At 34.0% G+C, this 21926-nt stretch overlaps 1 protein-coding gene and 3 pseudogenes across 1 annotated transcript; 1 reads left to right on the top strand and 3 right to left on the bottom strand.

Moving 5' to 3' along the window:
- Positions 1 to 55: 55 nt before the first annotated feature.
- LOC145584249 (heat shock cognate 70 kDa protein-like) lies at positions 56 to 1706 on the bottom strand (annotated as a pseudogene).
- A 1260-nt stretch (positions 1707 to 2966) lies between these two features.
- Positions 2967 to 5780, bottom strand: LOC145584248 (heat shock cognate 70 kDa protein-like; annotated as a pseudogene).
- Positions 5781 to 12642: 6862 nt separating this feature from the next.
- Positions 12643 to 13806, bottom strand: LOC145584247 (F-box protein At2g17036-like). The gene has a single exon (XM_081641136.1). It carries the CDS (start codon positions 13804 to 13806, stop codon positions 12643 to 12645), a length of 1164 nt encoding a protein of 387 aa, XP_081497262.1.
- Positions 13807 to 17813: 4007 nt separating this feature from the next.
- On the top strand, positions 17814 to 21454 carry LOC145584246 (heat shock cognate 70 kDa protein-like; annotated as a pseudogene).
- The last annotated feature ends 472 nt before the right edge of the window (positions 21455 to 21926 follow it).

Below are 21926 nucleotides of genomic sequence, written 5' to 3'. Positions count from 1 at the left end.
TTTCAAGTAGCAGTTCATGAAATTGAAAGTTTTAATTGGCTGTTATGTCCAAGCTTTAATAACCAACTGTCATGCAAATGCTCTCAAGCTCCTTCAGCTTTTGCTTATATTCGGAAGCCTTAGCATGAACGGGACTACATTCCAGCCATTGTGACGTCTCCTCAAGGGCTTTCTTCATGATCTTTTCTTCCTCCTCGGACTGATTTTTGATCTTCACATCATTGTCTAACGCATCCCACACATTGTTCATGTAGCTCTCTAGTGCATTCTTAGCTTGCACTGCCCTCTTATGTTCTTCATCTTGCGCCTTGTATTTTTCAGCCTCTTTTAACATCGTCTCTATCTCAACGCTTGAAAGCCGCCCTTTGTTATTGAGAATGATGAGGTGGTTGCTCATTCCAGTCTCCTTTTCCCTTGCATACAAGTTAAGAATGCCATTAACGTCAATATTAAATGTGACATCAAATTTGGTCTCTCTTTTTGGTTTTGGAGGAAGTCCATTAATGCTAAACTCACCTAAAAAATTATTTTCTTTTGCAATGAGTCTTTCACCCTCAAACACACGGAAAGTCACATTGGTCTGATTATCAAATACAGTTTCAATCCTTATAGTAATGTTTACTGGAACGGGTGTATTCCTCGGGATCACAACAGACATGCCATCATCATAATTCTTAAGACCAAGCGATAAAGGTGTAATGTCCACAAGAACCAAATCCTTGTTGCTACTATTGGTGACACCACTCAAATTGGCAGCATGGATAGCAGCACCATAGGCAACAGCCTCGTCTGGATTAATACCTTTATTCAATTTCTTCCCATCGAAGAAGGCTTGCAACAATTGCTCAACTTTCGGAATTCTGGTAGAACCTCCTACAAGGACAATATCATCAACTTCATGCTTTTCCATCTTGGCATCTAGTAAGCACTTTTCGACAATGTCCACGCATTTCTTAAACAAATCCAAGTTCAGCTTCTCAAAACGTGCACGACTTAAGGTTGATGTAAAATCAATTCCTTCAAAAAGGCAGTCGATTTCAATACTAGTTTGAGCAATCGATGAAAGTGTTCTTTTGGTTCTCTCTGAAGCTGCCCTCAATCTTCCAATAGCCTTAACATTCTTACTGATATCTTTTCTGTGCTTCCTCTTAAACTCCTCAATGAGACTGCTAACTAGCCGGTTGTCAAAATCCACACCGCCAAGGTGAGTATCTCCATTTATAGCCCTGACTTTAAATTCACCCTTTACAATGGTCACCAAGGAAACATCAAATGTCCCACCACCCCAAGTCAAAAATTAGAACATTTTTCGAAGCAGCATTGCTTCTATTAGCCTTTGTGTCAAGCCCATAAGCCATGGCAGCAGCTGTTGGCTCGTTGATGATACGAACCACATTGAGCCCTGCAATGGTTCCTGCATCTTTAGTTGCCTGACGTTGGGAATCATTGAAGTATGCAGGAACTGTGACGACAGCATTTTTCACTGAGATGCCCAGGAAAGCCTCAGCAATATCCTTCATCTTCGTCAGAACCATTGAAGACACTTCCTCAGGAGTAAATCTCTTCTCTTCATTCTTGTAAGTCACCAGAATCATCGGCTTATCTGAAGCAGTACTAGCTATAACCTTAAATGGCCATAACTTCATGTCATTTTGTACAGTTTCGTCACTGAATCTTCTACCAATAAGCCTTTTTGTATCTGTCATTGATCAACATGTAGAGAAGGTGTTTAAGGATGAAACACATAATCAGGCAAAGCATTATTCATAATTAAATAATAAACTTATGGTACAAAAGACTTGGCTAACAATGATGAACATGTGCAAGAGTTCATTCCGATTCACTAAGCAATTTGAGAATGGCCTGAATTTTAATTGCTGAAGCTGATATCTTTTGAGATTTTCAAACATGGCATAATTCATTCTTTATTTGAGATTTTTAAACATGGCATAATTCATTATACAATAATAATAATAATAATTTTTTTAGTAGCAAACTTAAAATAGGCATAATAGAAATTATCAAATGGCAATTGATGCATATTGACAGGTTCGAACATGCCCACGTACAAGGAAAAATCCCTAAAGAATTATGCGAAGTACGTAGTACATACTCTGTAGTCTATACTACAATTTTTGCTTCATATTATCGTTCGAAAAAAAAAAAAAAACACCAAACATGGATTGGACTATGAAAATTGAAAATCAAAAGTCTAAATTATATAAACATAAATTTGTGCCGGTTAAATATAAGGCTGATGGCAAAGTTAGTGAGGGTAAAATTGTAAGAAGATAAGTCACCTTGACTATTTTTTATTTTTATATTTTTAAAATAATCAAAACTTTAAATAAAATATAAGATTGCTAATGGCCTCGAATCTCTATTACCAGCCTAACTTCTAAAAGACCTAAACATTGTAAACAACCTAAACCTTCATAAGATAATATTGTACTATTATTATCTAACTTTTTTTTTTGGTGAAACTATTATTATCTAACATAATTATACAGATTTTTATATTTTATTGTATTTGGATAAAGTCAAGCAATCAACTACTCCGTATCTTGTTTGTGAGAAAATACTAAGTTTATCTTTTATAAAAAAAAATATATTTTCATAAATAAATCAATATTTAAAAAAAAAAAAAAAAAAAAAAGCGGACTCTACAGTGATGATGATTAACCTGATCTTCCTCCTTGTTTTTGTTTCACTCTTCCAGGTGTGCTTTAGGGAAAAAAAAATAGAATATCATCAACAACCTACTCCAAAGTCCAAAAAACATGAACACAAATTAAAACTAAATGGATTATTTTTGCAATACTAATAATCTGGGAATCTCAATCAAAAAATAATCTTAAAAAAGGTTCAACAACCAAAGAAAATACTTCATAATTCACATCTTAAATCTTAATCTAAATGGAAAAAGACTTCACCATAACTTTACTAGGCAATATACAAGAACTGGTTCATCCATTACTTCAACGCAGTTTTGAAACAATAGGCTTGCAAATACTCTGAAGTTTTTCGAGTTTGTCCATATACGTTGAAGCCTCATAAATGTGTTTAGAATTCCAGTCTAGCCACTGTAATATTTCCTCAATGGCATCCGTCATCTTCTCTTGATCCTCGGCTGCAATATTCTTCCCACAATCACTCAACATTTCTGACATCTCATTGGCATAGTCCTCCAGCGCGTTCTTAGCTTTAACCATCTTCTCATGATCCTTATCCTGAGCATTGTACTCTTCAGCCTCCTTCATCATCTTCTCTACCTCTTCTGTTGACAGCCTGCTACGGTTGGTGATCGTTATTTTGCTCCTACTCCCAGAGGTTGTGTCCTCAGCTGACACATTCAGAATTCCATTTTTATCAATCTCAAAGCAAACATTTATCAATGTAGAACCTTTGGATGATGTTTTGATGCCAGATAGCTCAAAAACTCCCAAGTAATTGTTGTTTTCAACTTTCGGTCTCTCACCCTCGTACACAGCAATTTCTAAAACAGGGGAGGGGTCTTCATTCTTTGTTGATACAGCTCCATAGACGCGCTGTTGTTTGACAGGGATGGTTGTGTTTCTTGGAATAACAACAGACATATAGCCACCTCCTACTTCTACACCAAGCGATAGGGGAGTAACGTCAACAAGAACCATATCCTTGCCAGGAATATCAATTACATTGCACAAGGCCCCTGCATGAATAGCTGCTCCTGATGCAACAGCTTCATCAGGATTGATTCCTTTACAAAGCTCCTTACCATCAAAGAAATCCAGCAGCATCTGCTGGACCTTGGGGATACGAGTAGATCCGCCAACAAGCACAACCTCATCAATATCACTCTTTTCCATCTTAGCATCCTTCAAACACTTGTCAACAAGGTCCACACACTTCTTAAATAAATCTATGTTCAGCTTCTCAAATCGAGCACGGGTTATGGTTGAAGTAAAATCAATGCCTTCAAGGAGGCAATCGATCTCGATTGTTGTTTGAGTAGTTGAGGACAATTCCCTTTTAGCTCTCTCAACAGCAGCTCTTAATCTCCCAAGACACTTAGGCTTCTCACTTATGTCTTTGTTGTGCTTCCTCCTGAACTCCTCCACCAAGTTACTAACCAATCTGTTGTCGAAATCACCCCCACCAAGGTGAGTATCTCCACCTACAGCTCTCACTTCAAACAAATCCTTTTCGATTGAGACTAATGACACATCAAAAGTCCCACCTCCAAGATCAAAGACCAACACATTCTTCGTGGAGCTACTTGAGTTCGTGTCAAGACCATAGGCTATGGCAGCAGCTGTAGGTTCATTGATGATGTGCAACACATTGAGCCCAGCAATTAAGCCAGCATCTTTAGTTGCTTGGCGCTGAGAATCATTGAAGTAGGCAGGTACAGTGATAACAGCATTGTGTACAGGTGTGCTAAGATAGGCCTCCGCAGTTTCTTTCATCTTCCTAAGGATCATTGATGAAATCTCCTCTGCAGCAAATTTCTTCTCTTCACCTTTGTATGTCACTGCAATCAATGGCTTTTGATCTTCACCGCAATCAGAACCAGCAACGACTTGAAAGGGCCATAACTTCATGTCATTCTGAACACTTTCATCATTATATCTCCTACCAAGAAGCCTCTTTGCATCTGTAAGTTATTTAGGATGCACCATACAATGTAAGAAAGGCCAATTAGAACTTAGAAGTAAAAGATAAAAGAGTTTTTAAGTCTTTCAAAACCCAATTTAATACAAAATTGAAAACGTTTATTCTAGCACAACTTTGCAAGCCCCCTCTTTACAATTGTTGGGAATAGACTGAAAGCACAGCATACAGTAGGCTTCCTCTTAACACTCAATAGTAGTACCAATGTACCATAAGAAAACTCGTAAAAAAAACTCGAAAACAGAATAATGCCAGGCCAAAAGGGCAAGGTATATACATGTTTAAAGCAAGTCCAGATCAGAACTCGACAGCGTTCAACATAAGACCTCATTATAATCATCATTATAATTAAAACAACAAGCAAATATACTCCATTATTGAGCTTCAAAGTGAATGTCCCAATCACAAATAATTCGTAACACTCAATAAAAATTTTAAAAATCTGCCTACTCTTGTAATACCAAATTACCAAGTACATAATTCACAATGAGAGACTTCTCAACATTTTCCTAATACTCCCAAGATGGTATGACGCATCTACCAAGATGCATTAATTTATTTTTCCATATATATTAGTTGTATTATGTTGTCAAAATTTAATCAACAAATTAAGTAATCAACTGACATAACAACCTATACTTGTATTATATGACGCATCTAAACCCTGTTAATTGTCAATTAATCAACTGAGCAAAGGTAGACTAATGAACAAAATAAGTCATGCTAATCCTTGAATACAAAAAAAATCAGAATTTTGACAAATTCAAGACCGGCAAATAAGGCAAGATAGCACAATAAATCTAATCATTCAGATGCAAAAGTCTAATTGTTGCAATTATAATTAAACAACGAGAAAAAAAAAAAAAAAAAAAAAAAAAAAAAAAAAAAAAAAAAAAAAGAAAGAACAAACCAAAGATAGTGCTAGTAGGGTTTCTTGACACTTGATTTTTAGCAGCATCACCAATAAGACGTTCAGTTTCGGTGAAGGCAACCCAAGACGGCGTCGTTCTGTTACCCTGATCATTGGTAATGATTTCGACACGGTTGTGATTCCAAACACCTAAGCATGAATAAGTGGTTCCGAGATCGATTCCTATCGCCGGCCATTCTACCTCTTTCACTCCCATCTTTGGGAAATTATACACAAACTAGCGGGAAATATGAAGAGAGATTGAATGAATTTAGAGAAAATTGCAGAGAATTACGAAGTAGAGAGTTTGTAGTATGTGTAAAAATTTTACTCTATTTTTTTTTAATTTTAAATTTGGTGACTCTTGAAATTCCCAATGTAAAAGAATTGGGATGGACTTTTCGAAATCTCTAATTTTATCCCAAAACTAGTTCTAGATTTTTTTTAAAGGACTAGGATTATATGATTAGAGATTATTTTTTAATTTTTTTTGGGTGTTCCACAGTTCCACCCGTTTCACCCTTTCAGTCCCCTCTCAATTGTTGTTGCGGGGGATCAAACACAGATCAACCTTACCAAGTGTAGACCCAATCACCACTACACCAACATTCAATTGGTATATGATTAGAGATTATTGTGTAATGTGTAATCCACTAAAGGGTTATTTGGTTTATCAGATATTATTGAATTGGTTTGGAATCTTATACTAAAAGATATGGATTTTTAAATCTCATACTAGTCTAATGTTGTTTGGTTTTTTGTTGGAAAGAATTATTTTGTATACTTCATGAATAAAATAGAATGGATTATCATCGAAGAACAAAAATCTAAGCAACTATAGCTCAAACAAGCTACATCCTTGACTGAAAATATACCAAAAAAAAAAAAAAAAAAAAAAAAAAAAAAAAACTCTACTCATATTGTAACATCATAACATGTGCACAATTATTTTTTTTTTTAAAAAAAAAAAAAAATATTGTTTGCAAACTACAAGATGTTAGTTGTAGTTTACCAATGGAACACATTGTTGCTGAAAAAGTGTTTAGCTTAAAAAATTGATGTGGCAAAGCAAGCTACAAGCTACAAAGCATGTAGCTTGCCATTGATGCTCTTAGAAACCAGATGATTCTAATATAGGGCGTATTCACATTTACTGAACTGAACTGATTGGAACTGAACTAAACTAAATAGAGTTTAAATGAGTATTTTATAATAGAAGGAAATTAAGAGCAAAACTAGACTGAACTGAATTGAATTGATTGGAGCTAAACTAAATTGAACTGAATTGAAATTAAGCTGAAGTGAACAAGCTCGTAGTCTTATATATGAGATTCCATTACTAAAAAAAAAAATCAACAAACCAAAAAATAGATAGAATGGATTCTAACTCCATTCTAACTAATCCAACCAAACGATCTCTAATTATGTTACAAGAAAATACTTGTGCAATACACTAAATATTCTTGTAAAAATTCGTATATTGTTAATCACCCTTCACCATTTCACACATAACGTATTAATTTTTTTTTTATGAAACCAAGATAACATATTGAATTTAGGGGTGACGTACAAAAATTTCAGGGACTCGACATTGAAACTGGAACCAGTAAAGAACCGACGGGCCCATAAATGGAGTTAGATCTAATGGTTCTAATTTAGGGTAATAGATGAAGGAACCAGTTGCAAACGGTTTCAATTTCAATTCTCAATTTTTTGGAATTGGATTGAAATTGGTTGCAAAAGGTTTCAATTCCAATTCTCAAATATATGTTGAATGTATCTTATTAATAATATGGAAAAAAAAAAGTATTATGAATAACCTTAATAAAATAAAGTAGCTTAATAATGCTGATAAAAATATAAGTATTACAAGCTTATACTCCCTCCGTCCCCTTTTGATAGTCACTTATGCCATTTTTGGTGACTCAAAATATTAGTCACATTTTCTTCTTTCAAGTACCATTAATATTATTTTCTTTACCAAAATTCTCTCCCATTTGCAAAAATATTTGTGCAAATTTAACTTTCGCATGTAAATTTTACTTTCTCATGTAATTTAATTACTTTCTCTCTCTACTTTTTTGCATACCCAATGTAAATTTACTTTTTCAATGTACTTTTGCTACTTCTTATTCATGTTTATTAATTCCCGTGATTTTCTACCAAAAGTGACTATCAAAAGGGGACGGGGGAGTAAATGAAATAGACCAAATTAATGTAATATACTTTGTTCTTCTTTTTAAATATATATATATATATATATATATATATATATATATATATATATATATATATATATATATATATATATATATATACACTTTGTTCTCGTATTAGTTTTCAACAATTATTTATATAATCGTGTAACCGGAATCGGAACCAATATTCAATGGTTTCATTTCCAATTCCAAAATTTTAGAAACTGATTGAACCGATTCCGAATTATTAAAAATCGGTCCCAACCAATTCCGGGTACGGTTCCAAAATTTTTGATTGACAAATTTTAGAAACTGATTGAACCGATTCCGAATATTAAAAATCGGTCCCAACCAATTTCGGGTACGGTTGCAAAATGTTTGATTGAGCACCCAATTTGCTCCCCCCAATTGAATTACAAGGTCTATATTCTCACTTTAAACATTAGTATGAACCCATCGCCAATTATTTTTGATAAAACTTATCTACAGTATATCTTAATACTAGACCTCAACTATCCCAATAATATCAGATACTCCCCTTGTTCTTTTTCTGTCTCCAATTAACACACAGCTATACATAGATGGGAAGAACCAGTGAAAAAAGGTAACAGAACGACGCCGTCTTGGGTTGCCTTCACTCCTACTCAGCGACTAATCGGAGAAGCTGCCAAAAACCAACTCACTTCCAACCCCACTAATACTATCTTTGGTATGTTCTTTAAACCATTTAATTGAATGCGGTATTGAATAAAGATAGTCTTATCAAATTAAATTATCATCAATTAATATTCTCAATAGCTTATACTGTAATTATTTCTCTGTTATGAGTTATGAAATTATCACGAGTTATGAAATTTGGTATTGATCGAGTGGTATTATGATTAATTTTGGACCAATTGATCTATAGATGAAGACTACCAATTTGAGTATAATACAACTGAAACAAATTGGTGTTTAAAAGAATTTATCCCTTCCACATTAAGGGGGTGTTTGGTATAAACATAGTAAATGAAACGGAAAAGATTCAAATATGTGCAATAATGTACATTTATTTGTATTGGACAATTTCTGCTTTATACATGAGATTGAATCGTATTATGGCCTTTAATGGGAGACCCTGGGAAAAGGATGGCGGGGGGGGGGGGGGGGGGGGGGGGGGGGGATGTAGTACGTGTAGAATTCAGATACATAGTGTCAAACACTGTCGATGTGAATCGAATATAAAAGAACCTATGCTTGGAGGTCTGGGGGGAAAGATTATAGATTATACTGAGGATTGCATAAGAAGCTAATGTGAGATGTTAGGCATTGAAGATAATACTCATTGCAAGAGATGAGGAAACAAAGGGGAGGCCTAAAGAAATGTATTGATACTACTTCGTATTAATTAATTTATTTTATACAATAATTAAATGATCATGGATTCATGGAGCAGGCAATCGCTCTAATCCAAATGTTAATTGAGTCTGCGGCTGAGTACCATCCTGGCTATGTTGTCTACGTAGAGCTTGAGGATTAACCAGCACTATGACAAATTTTACTGTGAGATGGTGTGGAAAACTTGAAAGACTTTAAGAAAATGTAGTTTAAGTATGTCTGCAGTCAACTGTGGAGATGTTCTGCAGTCTTAAATACATCTTGTCCGTAAATGCTTCCTGCTTTCATATCAATCCTTCCATCAAACTTTCATTTGTAACAAGCGGTTTGCTTTACTGCACTGGCAACTCTGACCTTGTATTTGCCAAACCCTAACATTTACTTCTTGATTAAGGACCTTTTCTTTGTATGCTTCATAGAAGTTAAATTATCCTTGACTTGAAAATTATCAGTTTAAGCTAATCTTTTGTTTAAAAGTCACCTACAACTGTCTGGAAATTTACAGAAATTATTACCTGTTAAATGAGGAAATAGTTGTTTGTGTTACTGTGTAGTGTGTACTCACTACTCAAATTTATTGCTCGATTTGAGAAGTTGAATATTGATTTGTTTAGGAAGTGTATTGATCCAGTGGATCAGTGCTTGAAAGATGCTAAGATGAAGAAGAGTGATGTTCATGATGTAGTCCTTGTCGGAGGATCAACCCGAATTCCTAAGATCCAGCAGCTGTTGCAAGAGTTTTTATGTTGTGCTACTGTGCTAGTTATACAAAGCAAATGATGTAAACGAGATTTTATTCCATACCTTGAATAGTACCACCTCTAAATATTTTAGATTTGAGGATTTAGGACCTTTAGGTTGGCAATGATTTTGTGAAAAGTTGGTACTTGGTGACAAGTGAAGTAATGATGATGTGAAACACAAGCTAGTGATGACTGCAGATATTTTGATTTCTTTGCTAGAAAGGAGATCTTGTTCATAATATGTGGATGATTTCCATATCCTAGCTGTTCTGTATGCATGGCATAAGTTGATAATGCATTAGAGCTTTTATGTTGTGGATGGCTCATTCTATCTTATTTGTTTATTTTTTATCCCGTTTGAAGAGTTCTATTATTATTTATTTGCTGTACCATCTGTGTATGCGAAGTATTACTCTGTACCAAAAGTGGTTAGTTATCATTATTTATGCTCTATCTGACCCTCTCTGCATTAATTGAGAAACTACTCTTATATTCGTATTGCAGTGTTGAGAACTCTGAACATTTCTGATCTTCTAAAGGGACGAAATATTTCACACAATGTTCTTAATGCAAGACCGAAGGTAATATGATTTGATTTATCTTTCACACACACATAAATCTGTTTCCTGGCTCAATATTTTCTCAAGTTTGTTTTTTTCCTTTTGATTTATCTTCCAGTATGCTGCTAGGGAAGCTGAAATAGTTGCCCAGGCAGGGAGGAAACATGCTATTACCATTTCTACAAATATGGCTTGCAGAGGCACAGACATTATTTTAGGGGGAAACCCAAAAGTAAGTGCTAATATGTTTACAGAGGTTTTTAACGTTTCTATGCAAGTGAAATCTCGGTACTGGACAATGGCCAGGTATTGAGTTTTATCTGATCTGATGACTGCTTGTAAATGTGAATTTACTTCCCTTTATCTAAAGTGCACTTTCCACTTTTTAAGGCAATGTCAAAAATGGATATCAGTCCATCAACATCAGCGTTGCTTGAGAGGGCGTCCTTAATTGGATTTTTTTTTTTTTTTTTTTTTTTTTTTTTTTTTTTGTCATTGGTGCAACACATTTGTTATTCTGATTTTAGTTCAAAATTGCCATCTATAACATATTGCAAAACTATGCAGCCAAATATGTGGGAAAAAGTGAGGGTAAGGGTTGGGAATTTCTGCAGGTGAAGTCTACGCTTTCTGAGTCTGTCCAATTGAGTGAGTCAGTCAACTCTAAGGAGCTACAGAGGCTTGCTGAAGAAGAGTCTGAGATTGGGAACTTATGGAGGGTGCGTTTGGGGAAAACCTAGAGAATTTATAGGCTTGCTGCATCCCATGCTTCTTGCTCTTTGTCGTCCCAAAGGTATTTGAGCTAATAGTGAAGTTCTGTTATGGCTGGAAGGTAGAGCTAGAATTGGTGGTTTGAAGATGTTGGCCCGGGTCACCCACCTTGGCGGGTCGTACGCACACTCCACTCCACATTAGTATGATATTGTCCACTTTGGGACTAGTCCGCATGGATTTGTTTTTGGACACCTTCTCAACGGCCTCATACTAGTACTGGAGTTTGCACTCACTTATGCCTTCCATGTGGGACTTGGGATGAACAACCCCAATAGTTGCTTCATTGCTTAGAATTGATCATTTTATTGAAGTAATTACTTTGATTAGGAAGAAAGGACGGTTTTGGGGTCCTGCATAGCCTACTGGACTGCTAAATGGCTATCGAGAATCTCATTTGGGGTTCGGATACCAACCCACAAAAGCATAAACCATCAAGTAAGAAGGGTTATTGTTGAGAGCTTGATTAGGATAATACCTGTTGAGGATAAATCAATGCCAGTTTATTGTCTAATCTGGAGAAAAGAATCGCCTCAACCCTGGAGAACTGTCAACCAGTAGACCCCTTGGTTAAAAATTATGGAGAAAGTGAGACTTTGTATGATGTTAACATTGTAGCAAGGATAGTGGATGCCTATGTATCACTTTCTTCTAGAAATTCTGCGTCGAAGATCTTTGTACGTAGTTGCGAGGCTAGTGGATGGCTTTCTGGCACTTATAGCAAGGGACAGGACTCTTCCAGTTGATGGTTTTCGAATGCTTGCTGAATTGTTCCCAAAGAATGTTCGATACTCTGACGACAATCTCTACAGAGCTATAGATAAATACCTCAAGGTATGCTCTCAATAACATCTTTTACTCAGTTTGATTCAAAGGCCTTTTTTTACACTTTATGGTTAAGTATGGAGTACTGCCTCTGTTTAATTTGCAATGGTATGTTGATTTGAGTCGATTATGTTTGAAATGCAGGCACACCCAAACTTGTCCGAGGAAGAAAGGGAAGGGTTATGCAGAGCCATGGAGTATCATAAGCTATCTCAAGAAGCACGTGAGCACCCGATGAAGAATGATAGGCTGCCATTGAATATGAACGCACAATTTATGCTGCTTCAGCAAGTGAACATGGTGAAGTCAATGGCTAAATTTCTGTTTATGGTACTTTGATCTGTCTTTAAGCAACAACATAACGAGATAATTCAACTTTATACGTTTTGTCTAATAAGGGTGTGTGTGCTAATGCATTGGTGAAAAGCATTATTCGTAACTAGTAATTATGATCAGAACATAAAGTGATAAATATAAGACAGGATCAACAAAAACAATGAGTTTAAAGTACTATTATATTAATAAATTTAATATTTATATATTCTTTAAAATCGAATTACATCATGTCTTCAAAAACAAAAAGAAATACAACAAAGGCATCTAGCTTAAAATTTGGGCATAAACAATGTAGGGGCAAAAACCCTAGACATGGTATCGTTGCCTTGGTAAAACCGTTTGTTCTCTCTGGACGCCATGTCAAACATACTCATGTTCTGTTCTTCATCACCGGTAAAGTAAATAACATTATGTTGACAATTAGGGAGCTTTGATTTATGAACACTCATGGCAGAGTTATTGCCAACGAATATCATATAATCACCTAAATCTTTAACATTGTACCAAACGATCGTGTCTCTATAATCAAATCTAGTCTTAGGCAAGATGTCTCCCAAACGACTCAACTTATAGACCTGAAAATCACGAGTGAAACAGGGTGAACCAAAATTGCGTTGCCAAATTGTAAACATATTTCGTATTACTAATAAAAAATCACCGGCTAACTCAGCCATATAGCAGTCTTGACGAATACCCGAACTACCGTCGATGTCCAAAGGGAAAGGAACGCAACTATAAGGCTTATTGGCATAAACAGGTTGAGAAGGGCTAAAGTTACGAATTGTGCTAACATCACAACAAGTGAGAAATTCACTGTGCATGATCAACACTAATCCCTTCCAGGACAACACATCAAGAACATGACTACTACGAGTCATGGCTTTTTCGCCAATGCTTGTTATAACCTTTGTCCATGTTTTATCTCCAGGTCGAGCCAATGATAATTGGTGATGATTATAGGTCACCATTACAACAAAGTCATCTTCGTCAATTTTTATAACAAATGCCTTGCGCACTTTAGTAGCACATTCACCAAGTCGTGATTCAAGGGATGGTAGGCTAAGTTGACCTTTAGTGATTGGATTAAATAACGAGACTTGCTTGTCGTCGTAGCCGCCTATCATCACAATCCATCCATACCTCGAACCCCAACACCGCCTCCTAGAGGCTTGTGGTATATTCAATTCCAAACACTTATTTTTGCGAATGTCAACGATTTTCCTACAACCCGAACAAACCTTGTGTTCGTGCTCGTGCTCGTGCTCGGCTAGTAGTAACCAAGGTGTGGTTGGCATCCACTTTCGCTTAACCATGATGAAAACATCATTCCATGAACGACATACCGCGGAGAAATATATTAAGTCCTCAATTGAATCTAATTTCAGAGCAATTGCATCGAGAAGATCATTAGGCAACATAGACCAATCAGCCATCTCTCTTTTTCTTTTTTTTTTTTTTGAGGGAAACACGAATAATCACCCATCTTAATTCTACCAACCAATTAACTTCTTTCACTCGAAAAAATATATTAGAGATTATCAAAATCAAAGATGAACAGAACTTCTATACAAATTGAAATCCACCCCACAATCAAATATATAATCAAATAGGCGATATTCCATATGAGCTAGGATTTATCAAAGGCATATATTAGGAAAGAGAGTCCTTATTTTAGGAAATCATTACATAATAATTACCTTAATCAACCGTATAAAATAAGTATGGAGTAATGATATTTTACATTCTGTAGATTCTTTCAAAAAAAAAAAAAAAAACATTCTGTAGATGGATATGCCATTATGCCTATCTAAAATACATGTTTTGGGACTTTTGGCAACATAAAATTACTTTAATCTTGAAGTTTTTTTTTTTTTTTTTTTTTAAGAATATAATCTTATAACTCCCTCCGTTTCATAATGTTAGTCTCATATATTATTTTGGGTGTTTTAAAAAGATCTACCCATATTGAATATATTTCATTTATAACTTGATTTTTTTTTTTAATTAATTGATTGTGTATTGATGACATGACTCTAAGTAAGGAAATTTTTACCTTAAATTATGCAATTATGACTTGTGCTTTCCTAATGAAAAATCAAAAAAGTTAAATAAGGTAAACTAATTATGAAATCTGTTGTACTTTAATATTAGATTCCAAATATATTTGTTTTCTTATTTTATGTGATTGATTCCATATGGGACTAATATTATAAAACAGAGGGAGTACTTAATAAGAATCATACACAAACAACCTTATTTACTTTTTTTTTTTAGGAAACTTCTTCTACTATATATTTACTATACAACAAATAAAGAAAACTTTACATACAAAAACAAAAAAAATGGAAATTTAATCGCAATGATTAAAGATATTCAATCTTAATTTTATTTATTTATTCTTTTTTTTATTATTTTTTTTTATGGGAATGAGGGAAGATCCCAAACAAAGAAAATATTCAATCTTAATATGACTACCCATCTATTTTTCTTACAAAAAAATGTTGTCCAACATAATCTACTGTAGGGTAAAACATCCGAATTGGAATTTATAAAACAAAACTGCATAATATTTAAAGATAAATTAAAAACAATTAACTTTAAATACTGAATATTTACAAAGAAAAAAATCAGAGACATTAATTAATGAATAACATAGGATTTGTTATTGTGAAAAGCTATTTAGATCACATTTCACTTGGTTGTGATTAGATACATGGTTAGTCAGTAAACAACATACAACCCTAAACGTTCTTGATCTCAAGAAAAAAGGGTTATTTATTAATACCAAAGTTCAATTCTATAAAAGTCTCACTCTCTTACAATTATATATTTAACTTTAAACTGCTCCTTTGATTTATATATAGTAAGTAAACAATACATCAATTTGTCATTGAAATATCAAAATTATCCCTATGATCAACGACATAATTTTAAAATACTTACTAGCTTAATGCCCGTGATATGCACGGTAATTTTAATTTTATTAAAGAAAATTAATAATATTCAACATAAAATTTGATTAAACATATACATCAAATATATATAAATTATAATGTCATATTATATATTAATAGGCAAAGCAAAAAAATTACAAAAATGGATTTTTTGGGCTGTCCAAACCCGAGAATTTTTTTAGGTGGAGCTTGGTTTGATCCGGTCTAGTGGCCATATTAGTATAAGTACCAATTTAAAAATGTATTTTTATTAAAAATCAAAAATTAATCAAACAACAAACTAAAATCTCCACTAAAACCATTAGCAAAACTGCACAACATACACATGATATATATTAATTACAAATAATATATCACCTTTTTGCATCTAAAAAATCATTTTATTGGGAAAAAAAATATTACTCTATCACTAAAGGCAAGAACAATCAATAATTGGGCAACATTAATCTATATCATTACAATTTCTGTTTATGGATTGATGCTCTACATATACTATATCATCATTCTTCATTGTTTTAAAAAATGTGTTTGAAGCTATCTAATAATTGTAGTTTAATCCTTTTTGGTTATTGTCTTAAAGTTTAATTGATATTTTTGCTTGCTCTAGAATTCGATATATGATATAATTATCAAACACAACATTTATTTTATAGTTACACCATACTCTATAAATCCTTAAATTGTGATAATATATACGTAGTAATAAAATTTCATAAACAAAATTGTAATTAATTACAATATATAGTTATATTAAAATTGAAATAAAATATTAGCTAGAGGTATTTGGAAAAAAAATTAAATGATAACATCGAGTGATTTCGCAAAATAATGTAATAATATAAACTAATTCCTTATATACATTGGTTTAAAAACTATTTCCCACAATACCGTCCACGTAGGCTTGGTTTCAAGGTTCGGTATTTGCAAGTATGAAACCGCTAACATTGTTGGTGGTTTTAACTAATATAGAACCTCTATTGGTATTAGGGATTCTATGCATAGAACCTCTATTGGTATTAGCGGTTCTTTACATAAAACCTCTAATACCATTAGCGGTTCTATATAAAGAGCCGCTAGTAAAAGCTAAAGTAGAGGTTCCATGCACATATAGAACCTCTTATGGTATTAGCGGTTCTATAATAGAACCTCTTATGGTATTAGCGGTTCTATAATAGAACCTCTAATAGTATTAGCGGTTTTATATATATAGAACCTCTAATGGTATTAGCGGTTCTATATATAGAACCTCTAATGGTACTAGCGGTTCTATATATAGAACCTCTAATGGTACTAGCGGTTCTATACTCTCAAATTCCAAACCTGGTAACCGATCCTACGTGGATAGTATTGTGGGAAATAGTTTTTAAACCGACTTATATAAGGAATTAATTTGTATTTTAGCATTATTTAGGGAAATTACTCCTTAACATCTATTTGGAATAATTATTTAGGTATATAATGTGTATAGAAAAATTATGTTGACCAAGTAAAAAGGAATATATATTATTATAAAATCAAATATTAACAACAACAACAACAACAACAACAAAAGGTAAAAAGGGAAGGGGGGTTTGGAGGGAAAAAACAGCACCAGGATGTGACACGTGTCACTCCCGGTGTTTGTTTTAGCATTAAGTTATTGATTCGACTAAACAACTCTTATACATAATATTCAATGTTTATATTTTTGTAAAGACATGAAATTAGAAGAAATTAATTAAGGTCAAAATTTGTTCACAACTGTTTTAAATAATTTTTAATTTTTTTAAATAAATATAACACTAAATTAACAATGAATATTAAATTATACCACATTATCGTGTATGACACGAGACCTAACTTACTTCAAAATATAAGAAAGATCATACTTGAATTGGTCATTCAACCCATACACATAAAAATGAAAGTAAAAACTAGCTAGCACACCTCAATAAGTGTCTTTACAAGACCAACCCGTGGTATGTAGGACATTGTTCAACTAGTGAATAGTTGACTAAGAGAAAGAGAGCTGAAGAGGACTTGTGTTCGATCCCCGCAATAAAAATTGTAAGGAGACTGAAACCCAACCACCCATAAGATCATAACTGATCTCGAATCCGGATTAATCCAAGGGGTGAACTGGGTGAAGCAACAAAAAAATAAGAAAGAGAGGTTCATACCCATTTTACTATCTTACTCCTCCAATTCAACCCCATAATAATTATTACACCTTTTCAAACTCTATCTTTTACTTTATTCACCTTTTATTACACAAAATCAACTTTTTATACCGTTCCAGCCCTCAAACCCACCACATTTTACCCAAAAGAAATTAAAAATAAAAATAAAAAAAAAAAAATTTGGAAAGAAGGAGCATTTGTATAAATATAAATACATTGAAGCAAAGTGCAGCTCTCCTTAAACTTCTCTCGCTCTCTTAAGCTTGTACAAAAATTACTACGTATTTGCATTCAATTAATCAATAAACTGCTTTCTTGGTAGTTCACATGGAGTTTGCCGATGAAATTCCGTTGCCGGCAGTTGGAATCGATCTCGGGACGACGTATTCACGTGTTGCAGTTCAGCAAAATGGAAGAGTCGAGATTGTTCCCAACGATCATGGTAATAGAACGACGCCGTCTTGTGTTGCCTTTACACCGACTGGACGCCTTATTGGAGAAGCTGCCAAGTATCAAGCTGATGTCAATCCTTCCAATACTATTTTTGGTAACTTTATTGTTCTTTTTTTAAAGATTATATTCAGTTAGATTTTACAATTAATTAATTGCTACAATTGTTATCTTGAATATGGAGTAACATTTATGAATAGGTGTTTTTGATGTTGTTGAATTTTGGGTTTATTACTTTATTGTTCATTCAACAATTCTAGCTATTAAATTATTTAATCTTCTATCTTGATTATTGGATACCAGTTTTGATAATTTTGTCGAATTTTGGGTTTGATTTATTTTATTTTTTTTAAATTATTTTTACAAAAAGATGGGATTTCTTGATGATTAATGATGCTTATGTAGCTAAAATATTGGGTTTGATCATTTAGTGTCATTAGTGAATAGTGATTTTAGTTTTTTTATGAGTTATTTACTCTGCTATCTTGAATACCATTTTTTGTTTTTGATAATTTTGTTGAAATTTGGGTTTTGATTTAATAATTTTGATCTTTTGTTGTGGGATTTATTGATAATTAGTGCTTAGGTAGCTAAACAATGTAACATGTTCTTGATTCTTGAAGAAATAAATAATTATGGGTTTTAATTATGAAATTTTTTTGTTGCTGCCCTTCTTAAAAAAGTGACAAAAACATTTTTTTTGATGTGGATACGTAAAGATTGTGAAATTGGGTGGAAATGCATTCCAAAATCATTAAGGAATTTACGAAATCACTTGGATAAGTTATGTTTGCCAAAATTAACATTTACTATCAATTACACTATAATGAGTAGCAAATTCAGCTAAACAAGTTTTTTTACACTATAGTCAGACCCGTTTATGGTTGTCATGTCAGGAGTCAGGACATTTTGAGCTATATGTTCTTGATAATCAAATTTCGTCGCACTAGCATTCATTTATTGGATTGGTTCGGTTATGTTCCTGATCTCTTCTGTTGTTGACATATGGTCGTTTGGACAATAATGTTACAGAACTTATGCAATAGAAAAGAAGCTAAATTGGATGGTTTGTGAGTAATCTCTTAATTTTCTGATGTTGTGTGAGTGATTTGAAGATTTTGTATACTATAGAAACCTTAATATGAGACCATGTATTACTGTAAGTTGTTTACTTGTATACTTTTGTTCAATTTGCTGTATGTTGTCAAAGTTCATTGATGTTCATATATGTCTTGATCTGGACCAGAGTTTATTTTGCGACATTATTTACCTTTTTCTTTCCACGATACAAGAATTGATTGAAACTACTACATAGAATGTAAAGTCCATAAGTATTTATTGAATAAAATTTTTTAGGATGGATTCAAGGCTTTATGGTTGTCATGAGTTAGCCCCTTCAAGTTAAGTCAGAACATGTTGAGCTGATGTTCTTGATAATCAAATTTCGTCTCACTAGTTTTCATTTATTGGATTGGTTCGGTTATGTTCTCTATATCTTCTGTTGTGGCTGTTTGGACAATAATGTTTCAGAATTTATACAATAGAACAGAAGCTAAATTGGTTTTTCAGTAATCTCATAATTGTCTTATGTTGTGTGATTGATTTGAAGATTTTGTATACTTAAGAAACTTAATAGGTGACAATGTATTACTGTAAAGAGTTTACTTGTATACTTATTGTTCAATTTTCTGTATGTTGTCGAAGTTAATTGATGTTCATATATGTCTTGATCTGGACCAGAGTTTATTTTGCTGCATTTACCTTTTTCTTTCCGCGATACAAGAATTGATTGAAACTACTCCATCAAATGTGAAGTCCATACGTATTCATTGAATAGTAGCTTATAGGATGGAGTTCAAGCTTGATTATCATCATCATATATACTCTCGATGGAAGTAATTAACTGTGATATTTTGGTGTTGGCAGATGTAAAAAGGCTTATAGGCAGGAGCTTTGATGATGAAGCTCTACTGAACGACAAGAAGTTTTGGGCATTTAAAATCATTGGCGAAGAAAACAAACCCAAGATTGTGGTGACATACAAGGGTGAAGAAAGGTCATTTGCACCTGAAGAGATTACAGCTACGTTCCTCTGTAAAATGGTGGAATTTGCCGAGGACTATCTTGGCACTATTGTGAGGGATGTTGTTGTTACTGTTCCAGCTTGCTTCAATAATATACAGCGTCAGGCCACTAAGGATGCTGGAACAATTGCTGGACTGAATGTGATGCGCATTATCAACGAGCCAACGGCTGCTGCCATTGCTCATGGCCTTCACAGGGTGATAAAAGGGAGAAAAAATGTGTTAGTGTTTGATCTTGGCGGAGGTACTTTTGATGCCTCTTTGATTGTTATCGAGGAAAAGACTGGGTATTTAACCTTTGAAGTAAAATCAGTAAGTGGAAATACCCACCTGGGAGGAAGAGACTTTGACAACAGAATGATCAAAATATTTGTGACTGAGTTTCAGAGGAAGCAGGGAAAGAACATTAGAGAGAACTCTAGGGCTATTGAGATGCTAAGAGCTGCTTGTGAAAGGGCAAAGAGAACCCTCTGTTCAGAAACTTCAGCTAATATTGAGATTGATCACCTTTTTGAAGGCATTGATTTTTCTTCAACCATCACTCGTGCTCAATTTGAGAAGTTAAATATGGATCTGTTCGAGGAGTGTATTTAACACACTGATAAGTGTTTAAAGGATGCAGAAATGGATAGAAATGATATCAATGAGATTGTTCTAGTTGGTGGGTCAAGCAGGATTCCTATGGTTCAGCAGCTGTTACAAGCTTTTTTCTGTGGGAAGGAGCTTTGCAATAGCATTAATCCTGATGAGGTTGTTGCCTATGGTGCTGCCACACAGGCTGCAGTCCTGAGGGGTACATTTTACTCAAGGACTTTGCTTGTTGAGGATGTCACTACATACTCTCTTGGAGTTAATTCTAATCATGATGCTACATACATGAGTGTTGTGATTCCGAGACACTCTCCAATCCCGAGCGCTGTAACACTTTCTGATATACCATATGCACAAGTTAACCCAGACTTAATGGCATTTCAGGTATATGAAGGTGAAAGACCAAAAGTCAGAGACAATGTTAGTTTAGGTGTTTTTACACTCCATAGTATTCCTCCTTCACCTGGAGGCGTTACCAAACGAAATATTCATTTTGAAATCGATGCTGATGGAATATTGACATGTTCTTTCTCTGAGTTGGAAACTGGATATAAGAACAAATGTTCAAGGGAAGAAGTTCGTAAGTTGCATATGGCTCCTGAAATTTTCAAGCTCAAGGATGAGTGGCGCAGAGAAACTGCTAAAGCCAGGATAGATTTGGAGCATTACATACAAACTGTCTCTGACATACTTAAATATCAGGGTAAGAAGATTAAGCACTACGACAGGCAGACATTGAGGGATGTTATTGTGCAGACTAACAAATTTATACAAGCGAATCGGCTATATGCGAAGGCACGCAGGTATAAAGAAAAGCTGGAAGAGGTGAAAAAAAATATGTGACCCTTTCTTCACATTCTGCAAGAATGATGGTGCTGATTGAGGCAAGTGCTGAGGCAGGAAAAGTTAGGAAGATGTCAAGTTCATCTTAAGGTTTGCAATCTGTGTGTTAGAAAAATTGGCTTAGAGTTTTTTTGTGATCATGTTAGAATTGACTACGAATATTAAATGAACTATGTAGTTTTATGGGCAAAACAATGTAATGTTTGGATTAATGGTAAGCTTGTTTTGTTTTTTATTTCTCATCTCAAAGTTTTCTCAAAACTACTTTTCAGGGTACAAAAGTATTTTATATCATAAGCCAGGTACTGAAACTAAAGGAAACTAAGCATATGTTTGAAAGTGTAGATTAAGATTATACAAGAGCCAACTGCTAGAAATTGATAGGATAGCAATCAGAAGGAGGTCCGGTGAAAGCACGTTGAGCAAGTATAGCATTCACAGCTTCTGTGGTGTGATAAGCATCCCAGAACAG

This window comes from Chenopodium album, chromosome 16 (assembly GCF_948465745.1).
Source record: "Chenopodium album chromosome 16, dcCheAlbu1.1, whole genome shotgun sequence".
NCBI lineage: Eukaryota > Viridiplantae > Streptophyta > Magnoliopsida > Caryophyllales > Amaranthaceae > Chenopodium > Chenopodium album.
Note: the sequence above shows the minus strand (reverse complement) of the source record. Positions and strands in the feature narration are given on the sequence as shown.